A 21,405-nucleotide genomic window follows, 5' to 3' on the forward strand; every position below is an offset into this window, starting at 1 on the left:
TCTAATTGGTAAGAAAAATAACCATCCTTCAGGTCTTTTATATTGGCCAAAAAAAAGTTCCTGTCTGATTCAGTGAGATGCAGTGATAAATGAGGTTCCCAGTAAGAAGCCAAGAGGAAAATACTGAGAGGCCTGAAAAGAGGGAGTACAGGGAGGCAAGGAAGGCTTCGCAGAGTCAGGGTGAAAGGGAGTCCCAAGTAGAGGAAGTCACCCAAGCACACGGGCTGTTTTAGAAGGAGAAAGTATCTTGGGGAGATTGGACCGACCCGTTCAAGGTGGCAAGGGCTGAGCTCATCCTAGGTCTGGGGTTTCTCGAGTCCTGTTAAGATGCTGAGTTCTGCTGTGTCAGTGTCGCTCTGGCTCCACACGGAGAGACATTAGGAAGGACAAGAAGCAGGGGGACTAGTTAGGAAGGTGTCACTGCCCCCCAGGTGACAGGAGATAAGTCTGGACCAGGGGCCCCAACCTCAGTTGGCTTCAGGGATCAGCAATAAACAAAAAAAAAATGAAAGATGCATGTTATGTAAGAAAAGCCGGGCTGCTTTGGACTTTGTTCTATTTCTTACCATTTTTTTTTTCCCTGGAGACTTGGGGAAAGCACAGAGATTATGTGGGACGTGGGGCCGGGTTTCCTGAGTTCAAACTCAGGAGGGATCCTTGGTGGCCTCTCTGGGGCCGGGAGAGCCTCCCGCCTCCCCCAGGGTCCTGCCTTCAGCGCTCAGGCTGCGCCCACGAGGAACATGTGCTGTTCTGAACCGCGGCCTGAAGCTGGGGCGCTCCTCGGCTCCTCCTAGTTAAGAGCAGAGCTTCTGGTGTCAGAGACACAAGGGCCTGGACGGGACACCGACGGCCACCCAGACACCTTGACCAGCAAGCCAGGTCCCCTTTCTCCTTCCTCCCTGTCGCCTGGAGACTCCCTGGGGTATTGGAAATAATTCTGAAGTCTTGGCGCGACAGAGGCCCTGCGCGCTCTGGCCCCCGGGGCCCTGCCCAACTCAAAGGCCAGAGCCGAGCCAAGCCTTTCTTGACCTGGTGGCAAAGTGAACCTCACTCCAGCCGGCTCCACTTCAACGCCTGGTTGTTTTACCACTTTCTGAGCCCTCGTTCTCTGACATGGCCTGGCCATGAGTGATTTCTTGTTTATTATCTGTGAAACGGACTGTAACTTTGAATATGCACCACACCTCAGTTCCCTGTACCTAGTAGGTGCTCAGGAAAGAAGGTTCGAGACCCGCCAGAGGATCACCCATCTGCGGAAGGCTTGGCTTGGCGTCTCCCCAGCTCAGCTAATAACTTGTGTGCAGAGAACAGCTTCCCAGGTCCCCGAGCCTTTTCGTAGCCCCCTGGTGACCAGGGGCAGGTGGCGGGATCGTTCTGACCGGCAGTTATGACTCTGAGCCTGCCCACTGCCCACCTCCTGCTCCGACCCCTCAGGGCCCTGCACAGACTCTTGGCCTCCCTGGACCTCCTTACCAACCTCCGGGAGGCTGGGCGTTGCAGAGGGGTGAAGGGGGACAGGCCTAGCAGGGCTCAGCAGGGACCCCCCTAAGGGGACAGGCAGGGGGCTGTCCTGTGCACCCGAGTCAATAATTTTGCAGAAGCGGGTCCTCCTTCCTGCCCCATCTTCCAGTCACAATTCTGTCTGGCTGAGATCTGAGGCTCCCCACCCACAAATGGTGTGAAAAGTGGTGTGTGTGTGTGTGTGTGTGTGTGTGTGTGTGTGTGTTTGAATTTTCTTCTTGAGCCCAAAGCTTTCAGTGAGTTTTCCACCAACGTGCCTGTGTCCCCTCGTTTGTGACCAACACTGAAAAGTCTTGTTCCAGGGAAAGGGAAAATCTCTCAGAAGACAAATCTGTTGGGCCAGACAGTAAATGTGTGGCTCCCTGGTGGCTGTGGGGCCTATTTGGTACTTTATTGAGAGACAGGGTCTCACTGAGTTGCTTAGGGCCTCACTGTTGCTGAGGCTGGCTTTGAACTCGCAATCCTCCTGCCTCAGCCTCCTGAGCCTCTGGGGTGACAGGCGGGTGCCGGGCTTTTTAAATTCAAAAGGTACAATGAGGAGCTGGGATGTCTCCTTAGGGGGATGCTGGGAGTCACTTCACCCACAGGGGAAAGGAAAGGGGCCCAAAGGAGCCGCATGGGGCTGGGGGAGCCCTGTGCCTGTGCTGACCGAGGGGAGGTGGAGCGGGCGGGCTCCTAAGGACATGGTCACGTCGAGGCCGGGTGGTGGGACCTTGGGGGGCACTTACTGAGGTGCAGGGGCTCCTCGTCGGGCTTGGTGGAAGAGGACTCGTTGTCCTCGACGTCTTTGCTGCCGGTCACCTGGGTGGCCACGCTCGGGGGCTCGTCGGAGCCGGGGTTCATGGAGACCATGCTGCTCTGCGGGGAGGACGCGCCGCTGGTGCGGGACAGGCTGGTGGTGGAGCCCCGGCGGCTCAGCCTGCGGCTCACGGCCCGGATGACGGGGATTTTGAATTTCTTGGTCTGCAGGGAGGAGAGAAGGAGGTGAGTTCCGAGAGGGAGAGGGAAGAAGAAAGGAGGGACGGGAGGAGGGGACACCCGCCCGCACCCCGGGCCTCTGGCTCCTTCTGCACCCGGGAGACGTCCGCTGGGTCTGGAGGGACCTCGGGTCACCAATCAGGATAATTTAAAAGAAGCAACGGAAGCAAATGTGACAAAATCTGTGCTATTGAACGAGGTCCCCAGGGTCCCCGTCTTCATCCTGGAGGCCTGCTGTGGATTCCAAGGCTGTTGCCAAGGACCAGAACAGGGTGGTTTTTTTGTTTGGTTTGGTTTTTGGTTTTGGTACCAGGGATTGAACCCAAGGGTGCTTAACCACCGAGCCCCATCCCCAGCCCTTTTTATTTATTATTTTGAGACAGGGCCTCACATAGTTGCCGAGGCTGAGGCTGGCTCTGAACTCGCAATCCTCCTGCCTCAGCCTCCCAAGCCACCGGGATGACAGGTGGGCACCACCCGCCACCGGCCCAGGACAGTTTTCAACTTTTCTTTTGTCGTGACTGTTGGAGTTGACTTTTCAACGGTAAAAGAAGATAGGTCCAACGTCTTGAGCTACATCTTGGTTTTGGCCTCCAATAGCCTCCAATTTGCTCACCAAGTCGATGCCCGGAAGGGAACCCGAGGGTGAAGATTTGTGTTCACTGGTGTTCTCCCAAGAAGCTGAGACCTTTCTGGGCCTGGTGTTTAGGAGGTGGAGCAGGGGAGGCAGGTATGTCTGGTGGGTGGTGTTCTTGGGGGAGAAAAGCCGTGGGGGGTGGGAAGGCACTGAAGGGATCAAGAGGCAGACAGAGAAGCTTGTGAGGGGAAGGGAAGGAGTCATAGAGAACGGGTTACGAGTGTGTGTGTGTGTGTGTGTGCACATGTGTGTATGTGCACGAGTATCTTCCGACATTATTGTTGTCTCTCCAGAAGGTACTCTCTGAGGTCATGTCCTCTTGACACGCATGTTCCAAGTTTCAGAGAGTCTTCTTAACTTTCCCAAGGTCACACAGCTAGCAAGCCGCAGAGCCAGGGTTCAAACACAGGTGAGGTTCACACCAAAGCTGATTACTTAAAAATTCATTGGAAGCCCTTTTCAGTGGCATTGAAAGTGCCCTGGATCCCACGGTGAGGCTTCTTCTTTATGGCGTTTAAAATGCCAGGTGATGTACGCCTGCAGTCCCAGGGACTTGGGAGGCTGAAGTAGGAGGCTCACATGTTCAAGGTCAGCCTCAGCAATTGATAGAGACTCTGTCTCCAAATGAACGGCTGGGGATGTGGCTCAGGGGTAAAACGCCCCTGGGTTCAATCCCTAATGCACCAAACCAACAAAAAAGTTGTCTCCTAGGGATTTTGGTGGGGAAGAGTAGGCCCTCTACAACTCCAGAGGAAAAGCTCACAACAGGTGGGGTGACAATTTACACCCAATTGATAAAGATGATTTTATTTGAGCACATTTTAAATGAAAGCCATGTGTGTGTGTGGGGGGGGGGGGGTCAGACAAATGACTTCTTTAGAGGAAGCACAAAGTTGCCCAGGAAAGAAGACAGGAAGGAGAGAGGGGGCAGAAGAGCACACCTCGGGTGGAGAGAATTGTATCCAGCAGGTTCATTTCAGGAGTCCATGACACGTGATCAGAAGACACACACACACACACACAGTTGTGCTGGGCGCTTGGCCACTGAGCCCCATCCCCAGTCCTTTTCATTTTTTGTTTTGACATGGGGTGTCGCTAAGTTGCTGAGACTGGCCTCGAACTTGTGATCCTCCTGCCCTGGCCTCCTGAATCTCTGGAGTTAAGGAGTGCGCCCCCACTCCCAGGAGGAGCCGTATTTTGATTGGCTGCCTCAAGGGGCCCTGAATGTGGGTGGAACTTCCCTGCAGTAGAAGAGGGGAGGGATTTCTTGGTTGCACAGAGGAAGGAGAAGGTGGGAGAAGACGGAGAAGAAGGTGGGGGGAAGGCTATCGTGTGAGCTCTTCCTGGGGTTGGCTCTTCAGTGACTTTCTATCCAAATGGCAGCATGCTTCAGAATGTGACAGACTTGGGGGTGGGGATCGGAGTTTGAACTGGGCTTAGCCAGACCTCCAAGGGGTTGCAAAACGCCTGTGATAAAAGTCAAAGCAAATACCAAGAGTTGGCGTGTTCTCTCCTTTGATTAATTAGGAGCTGGGAACAAGGCTCCCTCTGTCCTGCCAGACAGCCCCTCTCCTGCCGGGCACCCAGGGGAGAGATGATGTCAGAGCTCAGGGGTGGCACACACACAGGTCGCCTCTGTTCTCTCGGCCACCGTACAGATTCCTGCGGCTGGAAACCGGACTCTTCTTCTCAATGTCAGATTTGGAGCCTGGACAGACGGTCGCGGGGGGCATCTTGGAATCTTACAGTGAGCCCTGGACCGAGAGCCAAAGGCACTTACAAAACACTCAGAGGTGGAACTGGGAGGACCTCAGCAGGGCCTTCCCTAGCCACAGTTTTGTGTGCATCTTCTCCGAGCTAGGATTTCATCTTGTGCTCCTCAAAGTTGCCAGTAATTAAAATTCAATTAACCACCCCAGCCAGGAAAGTCCAAAGCGAAGGGCTGACACTTCTGATTCATTGAGAGTGGCGGAAAAATAAAAATGTGGGGTCGGGGTGGGGGGAGATGTGACAGCTTCAGCGCCTTGCTTGCCCTTTATGGAACGGACTTTCGCTGAGTTGACTTCCATCCCCAAATGCTTCTCTGTTTTTTCTATTTCACTCAGAAGCAATGGTAACCACATCAGTAGGGACTGACTTTTTGGTAGCAGAATCCCTGAATGGTTCCTTAGACTGTCTAAGAAGCAGGGGTGGCAAACTGTGGCTCCCAGGGAGACATATTTAATCAGCCTGGATTTTATACATTAGGAGATTTTTACATTAAAAAAAAAAACTAAGTTTTTTTCTTTTCTCTTGGAAAAGACAAGGCCTGAGTTTTTATTCTCATGTGACAAAATGAGCTGGTGCTCAGCAGAGGGGCTTTTCCTTAGCTTTCTTGGCTAAAGAGAAGCCACAGACCTCACCCCTCCCTACTGTGCCCCCCTGGGCTGATTCTTCCATCTGCACCATTTTCTTGGCCCTTTGGAACACAGCTGGGGCCCTGTCAAGGTCTTCACGGTTCCAGAAAGATATCAAGGGCGGTGGGATTTCCAAATGCTCCGTCCTTGACTGGCAGAGAAACTGAGATCAGGAGAGGGGACGAGGTCACATAGTGAATGGAGTCACCGCGACTGAACCAGGCATCCTTCATCCCGTTCAGTGCTCTCACGCCCCCAGAGTGGACCCCACTACCGTCCCGGGTGGGACCCCACACAGGCTTGCTGGGAAATTTGCTCTAGCAATTCACTCCCCTCCTCCAGTTCTAGTCGTGAATATTCCTGAAGGACATTTGTCAGGGTTTGCAGCTCCTGCTGCTCTGTCTGTGCATCTCTGGAGACGGATGTGCACAATATCTCCATAGCAACTTTCTGAGATAGAGACAAAGGCTCTTGCTTCTCAGATCTCGGAGCGGTCTGACAAAAAGAGCAGGAAAATGGTGCAAATGGTCTGTGGAGGGGAACGTGCAGGAGAAGAGCTCAAGGTTTAATACATGGACAGACCCAAGATGAACTCCTGCCTCTGCCACCACCCAGCTGTGTGACCTCATACAAGTTACTTAACCTCTCTGAACTCCAACTTCCTCCTCTCCCACCAGAGGATAAGAATAGTGTCCCGTGGGGGTTATTAAGAAGGCAGAGTTGGATAATTGAAGTAAAGAACTTCCTTAGCATAGAACTGGCCTCCTTATGAGTACATTGATGGAAAAACGGCCTCTAAAAATTGCTAAGCAGGCTCAGCCTTCCCGCAGTTTCAAGGTGAGTTTGCAGATGGCACCTTTGTGTTCTTCACCACGACTGTGAGGTAGGCAGGGACCAGCACTATGTCCATTTTGTGGGTGAGGGACAGACAGGCTCAGCCAACAATAGAGTCTTCACTTCCTGAAATATCGCCTCCTGCCTCGGGCAGTGTTGGGAGGAAACCGGGGAGTTTTGGGGTGAGGAGTAGCTTGGGGTTGGGATATTTTCTTAACAGTGAGCACACATTCTAATTTGTAGGGAATCTTGTCTGTTGGAGCACTCAGGAGAGAGAGAGAGAGAGAGAGAGAGAGAGAGAGAGAGAGAGAGAGAGAGAGAGGAGTGAGGGTTATTGATTTAGGAGGTGGAGTGAGATGAGTCCATTTCCTTCTGGTGACATCTTATTGAACAGCCGCTCAGCACCCCCTCTCAAGCAGCGCCCAGCCCAATGTCATTTTTCCTATAATCCCCAGATAACCATTTTAATTAAAATTCATAAGAACCATCCACCAGCCTGTGGTCGCTCACTTCCCTTCACTCCAAAAGCCAACAAGGAAAAAAAAAAAAAGTTTGCATTAGAGAAAAGATGGGCAGAACCCGTCCCTGCCCAGGCCCGGGGCTGGTGGCTACCGGGCAGGGCGGCCGGCAGCTGGTTACCTTTGGTGTGGCGACGAAGTGCTCCCACCTCTGGGCCATGGACTTGTCCTTATTGATTTTTTTTATGGAGCTCTTGCTTCCCCCCGGGTCCCTGAGTGAGAAACAGCTTAATGAGTTCTCCGTTTGCACAGACTTTGTTTGTTACAAGTTTTCTTTTTTCTTTTCTTTTGAAACGTAAGAACCAGGGGATGGATGGTGGCTGGCCTCGGGTCAGATCCCCACCCCCACCCCTGCCCTGATGCTCTGCAGCTGAGTCTTTGCAACCTCGAGGCCGGGAGGGACCACGGCCCCTGGCCCTGGCTGAAGGAGGGAGGCTGTCTTTGTGTGGGTCTCACAGCTGCGTGCTCTGGGACTCCAGGACAAGTCTCAGGTGAAGTGGGAAGTATGTTCCTTTGTGAATGTTCTGCATGTTCTAGGACTTCAGGGTCCCTGCGTCAGGAGCACTTTGGAGCAGCACAGAGAATCTCACCCGATGGGGTTGGGGGAGCGGGGGGGGGGGGGGGGAAGGGTTTGCACAGGGACAATCACTGGTTAAGACTTATTGAAGCCCAGGTTCTGTTGGAGGCTATTTTCACGATGTTTCTGTGTTCTTGCAGAATCTCCTCAGCCGCCGAGATCCTGTGATGCTGTCATTATGGTCCCATTTTGCAGATGAGAAAACAAAACTAGGGTGGGGGGGCTTCCGCGCTCACCCAGATGCAGATTTACAAAGCTTCAGGGACCCTCCCTCTAGGGGTGCCTTCTCCAAGGATCCTGTACCTAAGTTTATATTGCAATTTTGTATTATTATTGGTGTTGTGTTGGTGGTGATGGTGATGGTACTGGGGACTTAACCCCGTGTCACTTTACCAAGGAGGCTGGCCTTCAACTTGTGATCTTCCCGTCTCAGCTTCCCAAGTGGCCTGGGTTAAGGGGCACAGAGCCTGGCTAATCACTCCCTGGACAGGAGACGGAAGCCCCAGCAGGCCCCGTTGGTAACGTGCCCGTAAACCCTTACCTGAGACCTGAAGAGCTGTTTTCCTGCCAAAATTCTTATAATTCGGACATTTTTTGGAAGAAAATATGCTGCCTCTGTTGTGTGTGACCATGATCCCTCTAATGGGGTCTCGGCAATGCTTTGTAATCAAACATGTTCCTATTTCTTTAACAAAATGCATGAATATTTGTATCAGTTCAATGAAGACTTTAAATAGCATCAGGTTGTGGCACCTCATCAATTTGGTTCAGGTCAGATTTTGCTGCCAAACGAGTTAGGGAAACGCTGGTTCGGAGTCTGGTTAGACTTTGGGCTGGTGGTTATGGGGCAGGGGGTCTCTATTGATAGGCAAGGAGGGGGCAGTCGCAGGGTCTGATCTCTTGCGTGTCTGTAGATTGGTTGATTGGCCCATCCATCAGCCATCCTCCCACCCCCACCCCTCCCTCTCTCTCTCTCTCTCTCTCTCTCTCATTCCTTTTTCTCTGCAGAAAGGATTTTAGAGGCCTGGGATCCTTTTGCCCTTTGTCTGGCTTTCTTCTAACGTGGAGCAGGGCCTGGGGGACGTGGGGAGGTGAGCAGATACGCAGGCTCACAAGGGTCTGGGCTTGTGGGCGGGTGGGGGCTTCCCAGTGCCCAGATCTCCAGAGGCAAAAGATGATCAAGATAAACCCGACTTCAGACTGGCCTCCCCAGGCAGGGGGGACCTGAGTAGCACCATCAAGGACTCTTAAGGGGACGGTCCCGTCCTCACCAGCACTGACCTGTGGGACAGATACCGGCTCACCACCATGGGGCACGCAATGCACACAGGCCCCGGCAGAAGAAGTCAGGCTGGGGAGGACGGGGTGAGTTTGGGTCTCCAAGCTTTTTGTAAGACGTTGGGTTTGATGACACGGTACAGAGCCCCCTGAATGATTAACAGAGAAGCTCATTTCAGTTGGTCCTGCCAGCCTGTCCCCACCCCCGCCCAGAGTAATTAAAAATTAGGGAATATTTAAAATCCAGCCAGAGGAAGAACGGGGGTCCTTCAGTCCTAGAAACAATATTGGAGCTCGGGGCGCTTCTGAAGTCCGATTTGAGGCGCACCCGCGGGGAGCCCCTCGCTTCTGCTCCGGAGATCTTCTTCCAAGACCACAGGGCCTTCTGCTTTTCTCTTTGCTACGGCGGCTCCCCGTTGAGTTGCTCAGTTTTTTTTCCTTCAAGTTCAAAAGCAACCCCCTTCCCCTTTCAAAATTAAATCTGGCCCCAGCCCGGCTTTCAAAAAAACCTGAAAGATTCAGGCCCAATCGGGAAGAGGGAAGTTTTCCGCCAATGCTGACTTCCAAGACGACCTGAAATCTATCGCCACTTCAAGGGGCCACGTTAAATGAGCTAAAAAAAACACAGCGAGTCTCCCGCAGACCTTCAAACGCACCCCGGAGCCCTGGCACGGCACAGCCACCGACACCGACACCGAAAAGCCCTGGTTGGACAACATCGGTCCCTCTGATGTTTCATTTTCAGTAGCAAATAAACCAAACGGGGAGATCAATAGGGTGGGAGGACAGGACAAAGCCATGGGGGGCGGGGGGGCAGCGATGGCCACCGCACACCTCGTGGAGAAGGGCAGGGCCAGCTGCAGGTCCTCCCCCAGGGGCCTGGTGGCCAGATCATTAGTGCAGTCCACCCGCTTCCCTGCTCCCTCAAGTCAGGGGGGATTTGCTTTGTTCAAAAATACATGAGCATGAGCCAGCGAGCGAGCGAGCGAGGAGCGAGTGAGCGAGGCGCGGTCCTGGAGTCATCTGGCGGGAGCTTGTGCTGAGATGGCGCTTCTGTCAGCCCCGTCCCCCGCCTGGCTGTAATGAGCAGAGAGTGGGTCCAGTCAGGGCAGCAAGAAAGGAGCTTCTGTGGCATGAAGCTGCTGAGATTTGGGGGTTGCATGTTATTGCAGTTTAATCAAGATCCCCTCATGGATGCTCCCAATGTCCCATCTGTGAGACCCGGGCCAGTCCCCCTGAGCATCAGAACCAGAAGAGGGTGATCTCAGTGGGGAGACCTGCTGTTCCAGCCTTCGCTGCCCACTGCTTCCTGAACGCACGACTTTGTGGGAAGTTCTGTAGCCTCTCTGAGCCTCGTCTGTAGAATGGGGAGATAATATGAGCTATGCAAATGATTGCTGTGCAGAGGAAAAGAAGCGGGGCTCGTTAAGAGCCAGTGGGTGCCTTGTGCAGAGAACCAGGTACAGTTCGCCCACCCACAGCCATGGTGTGCTTTTCACAGAAGAGATGTGGTTTTTTTTTGGGGGGGGGTACCAGGGATTGAACTTGGGGGCCCTTCACCACCGGACCACACCTTCAGCCCTATTTTGTGTTTTACTTAGCGACAGGGTCTCATGGAGTTGCTCAGGGCCTCGCTTTTGTGGAGGCTGGCTTTGAACTCACGATCCTCCTGCTTCAGCCTCCCGAGAGCCACTGGGATGACAGGCGTGTGCCATTGTGCCTGGCTACATCAGAGATTTTACTGTGACTTTCAGGAGTTGGGGGGACGAGGCCCCGGGCAGCTCTCTGGGGGAGAAGTCGCTGTGATTTTCAGACCCTTATTTCCCCCTTTGGAAGGTTTCTGGGGATCCCGTTGGCTAGAAATCGAGGGAAGAGGGCGTTGAGAACCGTCTCCTCTCTTTTAATGGTGTCCACCCAGAGCATGTCTTGTCCCTGGCCGTCATTTGAAGATGTCTGTTGACAGTGGCCAGCCATCGTCTCCACCACTCCACTCTCACTTTCTGACTCACCCTGGGGCTGAAAACCTGTGCCTCGGGGGTGGGAAGTCGTGGTTTAGGCCACCTGTCGGGGCTGGCTGATTCTGTACCTGGGGGTGGGCAGAGGCCGATCTCTCGGGATCCCCAAGGCCAGGCGGCCCCGCCCTGCCTCAGGAGGGATGAGACCATCTGATCATCCTGCCGCCTGCTCCCCGATGTCTGCTGGGGTACCAGAGCGGACGGTGACGGGATTGCAGCCACACAAATCGTGGAGCAGGGGAAATCAAGAACTCCCTCACCTGTCACTTCCTGAGCAGCCTCCCCAACTTCAAAGCACAGCCCCAGGCCCTGCCACTCTACCCCATCACCCATTCATTCCCTCACTTAGAGCTATCTCAAATTATCTTGACTGTGACATGTTGATTTTCTGTTGTCCCCCCTCTTCTCCAGGGGGAAGCTCCTGAGAGCAGGATGCGCTGCAGCCTTCCCAGCAGTGTGCCACCAGCAAAAGGCAGAGCTGGAGGACAGTGACATGTTCTTGGGTGGGGGTGGGGGTGGGGCTACAGGACGAAGGGCAGGCTCCTTTAAATAGAAGCCATTTCAATAAGAAGTGCCATTGGGTGCGCTGGTCAAGGAGGCTGCCCTGTTGCATGAAAGCGAAAATTTTGGAAAAACTTTTTTTTTTTTTTTCTCCTTGGAGAATTGGTGAACATATTTCTGTATATTCTTATATCCATCAGCTCCAGAGGTGCTGCGGCGAAGGGATGCTCCTGCTGTGTTAAACAGGAAGCCCGGAGTGGCAAAGCCGTATGTGCAGAATGATACTTTCAACTCTTTTATGAAAGAAAATGATACTTAGATCATCTTGATAAGTGGGTCCCTTTTAAATGTGCCACTTTGTAGTGAGATCATCTGTTTGTTTTGTTTTTTTCTTGAGGGAGGGCACCAGATGATTCTCTAAATTAACTGGAGACTTTGGGCTTCGGCTACAGACACTGGAAATGATGGTTGAGCAGTTGAGCACCCAAGCTCTCTAGCTGGGTTCAGATCCCGACTTGTCTTGGGCTAGCTCTGCCGCTTGCAGAAGACGACTCCCGTCCTCTGGGCCTCCGGGTCTGCACTGGCCGGGTGGAATGGGGCTCAGATGAGGGTCATAGGGTCAGAGCAGTGCCCGGTTCCGAGCTCCGGCTATTTCCGTTATGAAATAGTGGATGGATTTAGGGGTTCGTATTGAGCCACCAAAGTTTGGGTTCCTTTTGAGCCATCTGTATTTTTATAAGGAAGGAGGTATTCTTCGTGCCTAGACTCCTTCCATAAAAGTTAGGATTGCCGAGAGTTTGCTAGAATGCAGGTTCTCAGGCCCCAACCTGCTGGATCCAGAATCTTTATGCTAACAGGCTCCCCAGCCGCACAGTGTGAAGAGCTTTGAACTAAGAGTGCATGGAAATGTTTTGGAGACGGCAGGGCAATAAACACACACATCGTCATATTTAAAAATCCAGAAGAAGCTACGGTAACCAGGATTCCACTCACCGGCCCCCCAAACCCCCAGTGAAGAGTGGGTGCAGAGGGCAGAGGGATCTGTCTGGGACAGTCGGAGGCAATGAGACCTAGACGTCTGAGCTGCTTCCTTGGCTCCAGGGGACAGCTCTGTGTGCCGTCCCCCACCTGGAGGGTAAACTGGTGATTCCTGATTCTCTCCCTTCTTTTGCTAGGTCTCCCCGGCTTTTCCCCAAGGCGACTAGGGAAGACGGCAGGAAAGATGGGGAGGGGGCACTGCCGTGTTTGCTCATCTGCTTCTCCAGAAAGTTCTGCTCAGGCTTAGTCCTTGGAAAGATAGTCTTTTTTTGGGGGGGGGTACTAGGGATTGAACCCAGGGGTGCTTAACCACAGAGCCTCATCCCCAGCCCTTTTCATGTTTTACTTGGAGACAGGGTCTCCCTGAGTCGCTTAGAGCCTTGCTGAGTTGCTGAGGCTGGCTTTGAACTCACGATCCTCCAGCCTCAGAGCCCCTGGGATGACAGGTGTGTACTACTGAGCCCAGCCAAGAAATTCTCTAATAAGAATACCGTCAATTCAGGTCTGAAACCTCTATTTCAAACCACCCCCCCCTCCGGCAAGGGATTGAATAACAAGATTTTAATAACTTATTTGGCAGCAAAATGAGAGCTGAAAGGAGTTGCCCTTTATTTAGGAACTTAGGATGAATATTCACTTTTCGTTTCCTGCAGACTCACATCTGTGCCGCCTTGAGCCTCCCTGGGAGTGTGACGTTCTATATGGTAGAAACCTCATACTTCCTTTTTAAACTAGAAAAAAAAAAAGTCAGAATTCTGAAACACAGTTGGCCCCAAGGACGGAAAGACTTATGGACCTTCACACAGAAAAACCAGGTGTGACTTTGTCTAAAAAGAGGTCTGTACCTCTTGCAGAAGGATAATTGTCACAGGATCGAAGGCTAGTTTCTCTTCTTGGTCTGAACCCTATCGTCTGACCAATAGAAATAAACTCTCTTAAGAGCAGTAGGATTAATCAGGGTGCTGGGATGCGGTGCTATGTTTGAATTGCTGTAGGAGGAAATTGGGAATTGAGAAGTCCCCCCCCCCAAGTAAAACAGAGACTCAGGTGCAGCTAATCCTAAAATTTGTTGTCTGCCCGTTCACTTGACCAGCCATCGATCCATCCAGACATGAGATCCTGGTGCTGTGAATGCTGTGGTACCTCTCGAAGCATTCTAGCTGCCCCTTGGTCAAATCTCGCTGTGTGTGCCCAACCCACGTGGAGGTGTTGAAGCACCCCCACATTCCTGCTATAAAATCCATAAAGAGAGGGACTTGGTATGCAGAGCCACGGGTCACCAGGGATGGATATTTCCCTTCAGAAAATCCCCGGGGGCTGGCAGGGGCAGGGTCTGGCTGGCTCTCGGATGATGGAAATTCCGATGAGCATTCACCAGAACTGGGGACCTGGGGTTTCTTCTTGGGGTAACCCTGAGGTGTTTCTCTTTGGAGTTAGATTCTTTGGTGGGCCTTGTGTGTTTGCCCAGTGACCCAGTGACCACGGATCTCATCTGCTGCTAACATTCTGCTCAGAAGTTTCTTTTCTAGCCTGAAGTCCCAAAGGCATGCATAACCAGGAATCCTTGTTCCCCCATAGCTGTCATTTAAACAGACCCTGGGGTCCTGGAATTGGCTCCTCTGGATGGCCGAAAACCCCAGGTGCAACTCTTCCCGACTCCAAGCCCAGTGACATCATGCTGGCCATCTTGAAATCAGCCTCAGCGGGGTATTTACACCAGGGACATTGGCCTTCCTACAAACCACGTCTCTCCAGCCCCTGAAACACTGCCTGTTAAACATTTACCATCATATCCCGGGCCCCGTGTCAAAAGTCCCTGCCAGGAGGGAATGGTCCACTAGAGAAAAACAAGACCCCCACCAAGACACTCTCCCTGCCAGAGGCAACCTCTTGAACTGCAGTATTCTCTTGGGTCTGTCTGAATTATTCTGATTCTGCTTTTAGAGAGCTGGGCAGCCTTAGACCCCTGCCCTTATCAATCACTGTAGAACATTCAATACTCAATGAGACCAATATGTCTTTTTACTGCCATCAATAATTTTTTTTGGTTACGTTCTGAGCACATTTTTTTTAAAAAAAAGCAATTAAAGAAAATAAAGATGGCCCTTTCTCTCTCCTCCGTCCACATCCTACAGGATGCTCTTCCCTCTGTGAGGGAGGGCGGGTGTGTACATGTTGGAGGCAAGGTTGCTGTTGGTGGCTGGGTTGGGGAGGTGACATGCAATGAGTAGTCCCGGGCTCAGGGGCTTTTTTTCCTAGAATCTAAGCAATCAACGATGGGGGAAAAAATGTACATGTTGCTTTGACCTAGCGATTCCCATTTCTCAGAATCCAATCAAAAGAAATATTCACAACTGGGCACGAAAGACATGTGTAAGAATGTTCCATGAAGTGCCACTTGGAATGTCAAAAACTTGAGAATAGCCTCCGTGTCGGTCAGTCAAGATATGCTTATCTGAATGGTGTTCCATCCACACAACAGAATGCCCCAGTGTGTGTGCCTTTCAATATGAACAGAAGGCGCAAGATGGGTCGGTGCCATCATGAGTCCCTATAAAAGGCGAGGGCGGAAATGAGGTAAAGAACAATATTTTAAACCATTTTCCATCAAAAATATCTGTGAGCCAGGCACGGGGGTGCAAGCCTGCAATAATCCCAGTGGCTAGGGAGGCTGAGGCAGGAGGAGGTTTGCGAGTTGAGGCCAGCCTCAGCCACATGGTGAGACCCTGTCTCAAAATACAAAGTAAAAAGGTCTGGGGATGGAGCTCAGTGGTAGAGTGTCCCTGGGTTCAGTCCCCTGTACAAAAAAAAAAAAAAAAGAAAAGTATGTGTGTATGTTTATAAGGTGAAGAAGGTATTAAAGAGATTTGGAATGGTACACCTTAAACCTTTAAAAGGAGTTTTTCTCTAAGGAGGGAATAAAAGCTTTTATACTTCATATGCTTATAAATTTTTTTTGGAAAAATTTCTACTAAATTGCATTCACTCATAACTTGGATAGTTTGGTTTTAAAGAAAAATGAATAATGCATGATGAATGTTGAAGGCTTGTGGGTTTCAAGCAAATTCTGGGAATCATAAAGATATTTTGTAAATAACTGAGGGGCCAGGGTGGGAGTGGGGCCCCGGGTCTCTCAGCTCTTAAATCTCTTCCTTTCTGAAGAGGCTCCATTCAGAACAATCTGGTTTACATTACAGGGATCTTGACGTTAAAAAGAAAAAAGTAAACTATTACTACTTAAAAAATAGTTTGTAAGGCCCTATATATATAAAAAAAGAGAGATTACAATAGTTACTCATATGTCCATAGATGCAGAATTTATATTTGTGATTGCATTTGAGGCTAGTTGATCCGGGTCCTGGTGCAAGAGGTGAACTGGGGGACTAGGAGGGACGGATGGTCAATGTCCTTTGGAGAAGGAGTTAATGAGGACTCAATATTTGGAAGAGAAGAAAACTGAACTTGTTCGGGAGACAGGGCTTTACTAGAGGTGCCTGGGCCCATGAAGGTGGAGGAGAGGACCCTTCGAGCTGGGGATGGGGTTTATTAGACTCTCAGCCTGTGGTTTTCACAGTGCAAATCCTGTTCCTCAAGACTGGGTTCCTTATTATTATTTTGTGTCCCATTTTTTTTTTTTTTTTACAGAGGATTTGATTTCTTAAAGAATAAGCCTCGTTCGTTCCTATTTCTTGTTCCACCTTGCATGCCCCGTGTGATTCTTTTCTACCGTGGCCTCAAAGCTTGGGCATGAACCCTGTCCCCTGGAGGTGATGCTCCTGACCCTTTTCCTGGCCTGGACAAAGTGTTCTGGAAGCTTCTGCCTGGGCAAACCCCAGCTGCCCCAGGGAGCTGCATCTCAAGTCCAGACAGGCTTGGGTCCAAGTGGTGAAAGAGCGCCCAGAACACATGGAAAAGACAGCATCGCAGCCAGACCAAGCAACTCCTAGAGATGAAGGGGCAGATCAAGAACAGGGAGACCAGGGAAGAAGAACAGGGACCCAGAGCAGGAGGGAGAAGAAGAAAGAGAGAAAAACTAAAAATGGTCAGGAGGAGACACCGTGCCCCGGGAGGGCTGGAGAGCAGTCCGGCTGAGGATCTGCCAGTTTCTGTGGTGTCAATCCTCCCACTGTGACCGGCTGATTTCAAGCCACCCCTGTGATGTCGCTAGGCTGCAAGGGGATGCACCCGATGGGGTCTGTGTGAGCTGCCTCTGCCCCGCCCTGTTGGATCCCTCAGAACACAGGGAGCCCCTAAAGCAACCTGGTCCCCCGGTCACCGGGAAGGACGCATGGGAGGGAGGAGCGGAGGGCAGCCCTTCCCGCTGCCCAGGCTGGAGCTAGCGCAGGGCAGGGTGGAGGCGCGGATGCCTACTTGAAATTCCAGCAGGTGGTCACCGACTTCATGGTGTGGTGGGTGTGGTCGATGGTCAGGGACTCCAAAAGCCAGTGCAGGGCGCAGAGCTGGCGGAACAGGGGCTCTCTGCCAAGACACGGGGAGGGGACACAGGGGGATCCTGTTATGACAATCTTCATGGGGAAAAGCATGGTTTTTTTTGGTACTGGTGATTGAACCCAGAGGGGTGCTTTACCACCAGGCCACCTCCCCAGCCCATTTTATTTTCTATTTGGAGACAAGTTCTCTCTAAGTTGCTCAGGGCCTTGCTCAGATGCTGAGGCTGGTCTCCAACTTGCCAGCCTCCTGCCTCAGCCTCCCGAATCGCTGGGATTACAGGCATGGGGCATGTGGATTGGGCACACATCCTGTCATCGGCCCCATTCTGGGAATCTGTGACTCAAGAGAGGTTAGGAAGATGTGCCTGTCACTGGGCCAGTAGAGAGCAGAGCCATGATTGGAAGCCAGGTGATCCTGGGCCAGCAGTGGGGGTTAGTGTGTGGTGCGGGGAGAGCAGGGGGGGGGTCCGCAGTTGGAGACTCGACTCTGGCAAAGGAGGGACCTGAGGGAATTAATTACCAGGCACCTGGTTGTTTAACAAAGGACAATAAGTGAGTTGGGTGACAGGTAGCCTGGAAAACAAGGAACTAGTGTAGTTACTACTTTTTTCTTCTTAATCCACAGGGGCACCCAGGGATGTCCTTAAGTGTGGACGTCCTTTGTCTGAAGAGGCAGCTTTATATTGAAGAAAAGCACACTGGGCGTGATATTTGAAAACGTCACTAAAGCACTATTTAAAAATCGGCCCTTTTCTGATTGGGGCGGGGGGACATGTCATATCAAACATCTACAATGAGCCAGCTACTTTTCCCCACATCCTTTCTTTCTCCCCAGATCTGCGGAGGTATGAGTTATGATCCATTACTGTTTTGGAGAAGGGGAAACTGAGGCTCAGAGAGGTGAAGTGAGTTACCTGAGGTCACACAGCTGGGAGTAGAGAGGATTGGACTGATCACTCCGGGATACTGTGCTCCCCCGGGCCTGAGCCCTCTCACGGAGGCCTCGCTCTCCTCCGGGGAAGCCGAGGTGGCGGTCGGGAAGGGTTAACACGCTGCCTGTGTCTTTCCTGGAGTCCTGGTGAGCTGTCCCCACCTTCCACCTCTGACTTCCCCTCCCGCCCATAGAGCAGAGGCCTCCAGGACCCAGCTGTATTATTGCCCTTTCCTGAGATTGCATCCCTCCAGGACCAAAGCTCCAAGAAGAACACGGTGGTGGGCAGTGGGTGGGCGGGGGGCTCACTGTGGACACGGGTCTGCTTGGTCACGGGGCTGATGGGGATGTGGGCCCGTGAGCTGAGTCCCTTCTGCAGGGGACAGGCGCGGGTGCAGACCTGATCCCCACCTTCCCTTGCTGAACTCCTTAGAGCCCCCTAAACCGCCCGTCAGGGCTCCACCGTGGCCCCCCATCTTTGTACGTGGAAGCCCTCGCCCCAGTACCCCCGGCTGGGATGGTACTTGGAGGCGGGGCCTTTGAAGAGGCCACTCAGTTAAAACAAAGTGGGTCTGGCCGGCGTCCTTGGAGGAGGAGGAACCTCAAGGGAGAAGGTGACACGGAGCCCTATTCTCTGCTCCTGGTGCAGGTTTACCTTCTCTGCCTTTCAGTGACGGACGGGGCTTCAGTTCCTACAGCACCTCCACCAGGAAGCCCTCCTTGATTGCTCCGGGCCTGGGTTAGGCTCTCTCCAAGGACTTTCTAAAGCATCCCCATGTCTTCAATGGGTCCCTCTGTCCCTACCCTTTGGGTCCTCGCTCTAGTAGAACTACCTGTGCTTTTGACCCTCCAGTCCACGGACCTGCAGACCACAGAGTCCTGCCCAGCCCGGGGTTCCCGGTGCTGGGCAGAGTGGGGCTCAGTGTATTTCTGGTTACTGAACGGAGGATGGTGGGGATGGATCGGTTCACATCTGACGTTTTCCTGAAGCTGATAACTTGGGGTCGCCAAGAACCACTGAGATATGGCATCGTCACAAGAGCCCAATCAGAGCAGCGGAGAACACTTGGCCAAGAGCACTACTTTGTGCCCGACCCTGTTTTCTGTGCTCGACTCACAGAGACCAGTTTCACCCTCATGAATCCCCGCGGGGGAGGCCTCATGGTCATCCCCATTTTGCAGATGGGGAAACAGAGGCCCAGAGACTCGGGCAACTTGTCCAAGGTCACAAAAGCCAGCACCTGGCAGAGTTGGAACTGGAGTCTGGGCCTCCGGCTCCCAACTCTGTGCTCTTCACCACAGTGCTGACGTTGGTGGCTTGTGAGTCCAAAGCCCTCCCAAGCATCCCGTGCTGGTGGCCGAGGGCACACTGGGGTGTGAGTTCTGGTCTTGGCTTTTGCTGAACAGTTGACCACAGAAGGCCGTGGGGGAGGGGCAGCCTCGTTATTTTAGAGAAGAAAAGGAAGGATCCTAGAACCCACAGCCCCCTCTGGTCTACAAAGCATAAGGTTATTTACTGTCTGGCCCTTGAAGAGCATAACAGTAACGACTTCCACTGGGATGCCGTTCGTAATAACATCTCTGATTCACCCGGTGTAAAGAGCTGACTTAGGAGCTACAGGATCAAGATTCCTGCTGTGCAACCTTTGGCAAGTTCTGGACCCTCTCTGTTTCACTTTCCCCAACTGGCATTGAAGAAAGAAGGGCAAGAAGCTACCTCTAGTCATTTCATAGCTGATTTAAGCTTCCGTGTGGTCAGACCAAATGAATAGTGTGGGGGTGCTGGGGGGGGATTAGGTACTTTCCCAGATATCCCTCAATATCCCCAGACGCAAGGGACATCTCACTGTCTTCAGAGGGCTTGCCCATGAGAGACGCAGGGACAGCCCAAGTGTTTCCAAGGGACATTAGGAGAGGTTACAAGGCCTCTTGCTGGAAGGAGATGTTTTAAGAGCATCAGGCTTCGGCTGCCAGTTGGAGGACCCTGAATGACTGGGGCTATAGAGAAGCCGGTCAGGCAGGGTCTGGTGGCGCAGGCCGGTAATCCCAGTGACTCGGGAGGCTGAGGCAGGAGGATTGCAAGTTTGAGACTAGCCTCAGCAACTTATGGAGGCCCTAAGGGATTCAGCAAGACCCTGTGTCAAAATCAAAGCTGAAAAGGGCTGGGGATGTGGCTCAGTGGTAAAGCACCCGGGGTCCAATCCCTAGCACCCAAGAAGAACAGAAAATGAAACCAAAGGTAAAATCAATCCGGGGGACGTAGGAGGAAATTGGGGAGGGGTGGGGCTCATCACAGGCCCAACTGTTAGGGAGGGACGAGGATGTGGCCAATGTATGCTGATGGTGGTGACCAGGGTGACCATGGTGTGGGCCCAGTACAGGGAGACCCTGAGCTGTGTGAGCCTGGGCAGGTGAATAGACCTCTCTGAGCTTTTGCTTTCTCCTCTTCAGAGTGGGGATAATAAGACAGCTAGAGAGTGGTCAGTAGTGGCCAATAATGCTGGAAGTGTCATGGAGGTCTAATACATAAATCTGTCGCACTAAAGTTCTTAAACCAACTCGCTAGCTTCCGTGTTTCTGGTCGTCACAGGCTGGGGAAGTAGAACTCCCGGCATCTAGTGGGTAGAGGCCACGGAGGCGACTAGCCATCCTACAGTGACCTGCCGGACTTTCATAACCAAGAATTCTGGGTCGCCAGGCATGGACAGTGCCAAGGTGGAGGGACCCTTCCCTCAAGCCAGAGGCTGCTACCTCCGTGCCAAAGCGCTGCCTGTTGAAACGAGCAGCCAGTGCAAAAGGACAGTTTGGACTGGTGACTCTCTGGGGGACACACAGGGGACGGGGAGGTCCTGGTGTTAGAAAGCAAGAGTACCCTTTGGCAGGGCTGGCCAGCCTCAGGGGCACTCGACCACTGAGCCCCGTCCCCAGCCCTATTTTGCATTTTATTTAGAGACAGGGTCTCCCTGAGTTGCTTAGGGCCTCGCTTTTTGCTGAGGCTGGCTCTGAACTTGCCATCCTCCTGCCTCAGCCTCCCGAGGGCGGCTGGGATGACAGGCGTGGGCCACCTCGCCCGGCTTGCTTTCTGGTATTTTTCACGCCAGATAGGTTTGCCAGTGGCAAGCTCCGTGTCCCTTATCAAGAGGACAAGGGAATGCGTAGCTCAAGGGTTCCCCCCACGCCAGTGCCCCGGGTCATTTCCGATGGCGAGGCCCGGGAGCCGGGTGAGGCTGCTTACACGTGAGCCTCGGGCAGCGAGGGCAGGAAGAGGCAGCTGCGCGTGGGGGTGAACGGGCGGAAGATGATGTTGGTCCCCGACTTCTTCTCATCCTCGTAGATGCTGGAGGAAAAGCAGAAAGAGAACCGTGAGCAGCAGCTTTGGACACCTCCTTCTCTTATGTGACCAGGAACTATTACGCACCAGGCAACAATACCAGCCCCAGGAATGGGGTCAGGGTCATAGGAGAAGTTTGGGGACACAGTGCCGAAAACTCCCCACCCTTGTGGAGCAAAGAGAATCACCAGGATGAACACCACCCTGTCCTGGAAGGCCCTGGGGCTTCTGAGCCGCCGTCTAAGGACCTCTTCTATGAAACAGTTGACGGTTCCTGGATCCGCTCACTTCTACCCAAAGGTTAGTGACCATCTTCTTTGTGCTGGGGACAGCGGATGTAGCAGTGAAGGAGACCGACCCCGGCAGGGTAGACAGGCACCGCCAAACCCGCCCTTGGGA

The 21,405-nt window shown here is 52.7% G+C and overlaps 1 protein-coding gene across 1 annotated transcript in view; it reads right to left on the bottom strand.

Annotated features, from left to right (window-relative positions):
- Ccdc60 (coiled-coil domain containing 60) overlaps positions 1-21,405 on the bottom strand; it is a 135,919-nt gene that overhangs the window by 16,549 nt on the left and 97,965 nt on the right. The window contains exons 4-7 of the mRNA XM_078039040.1: positions 20,911-21,012; positions 16,665-16,772; positions 7,006-7,096; positions 2,250-2,484 (exon numbers count right to left, since the gene is read on the bottom strand). Of these exons, the coding sequence (XP_077895166.1) occupies positions 2,250-2,484; positions 7,006-7,096; positions 16,665-16,772; positions 20,911-21,012 (536 nt within the window). The remainder of the gene's footprint in view (positions 1-2,249; positions 2,485-7,005; positions 7,097-16,664; positions 16,773-20,910; positions 21,013-21,405) is intronic.

Source organism: Ictidomys tridecemlineatus, chromosome 2, assembly GCF_052094955.1.
Source record: "Ictidomys tridecemlineatus isolate mIctTri1 chromosome 2, mIctTri1.hap1, whole genome shotgun sequence".
In the NCBI taxonomy this organism is placed as follows: Eukaryota; Metazoa; Chordata; class Mammalia; order Rodentia; family Sciuridae; genus Ictidomys; species Ictidomys tridecemlineatus.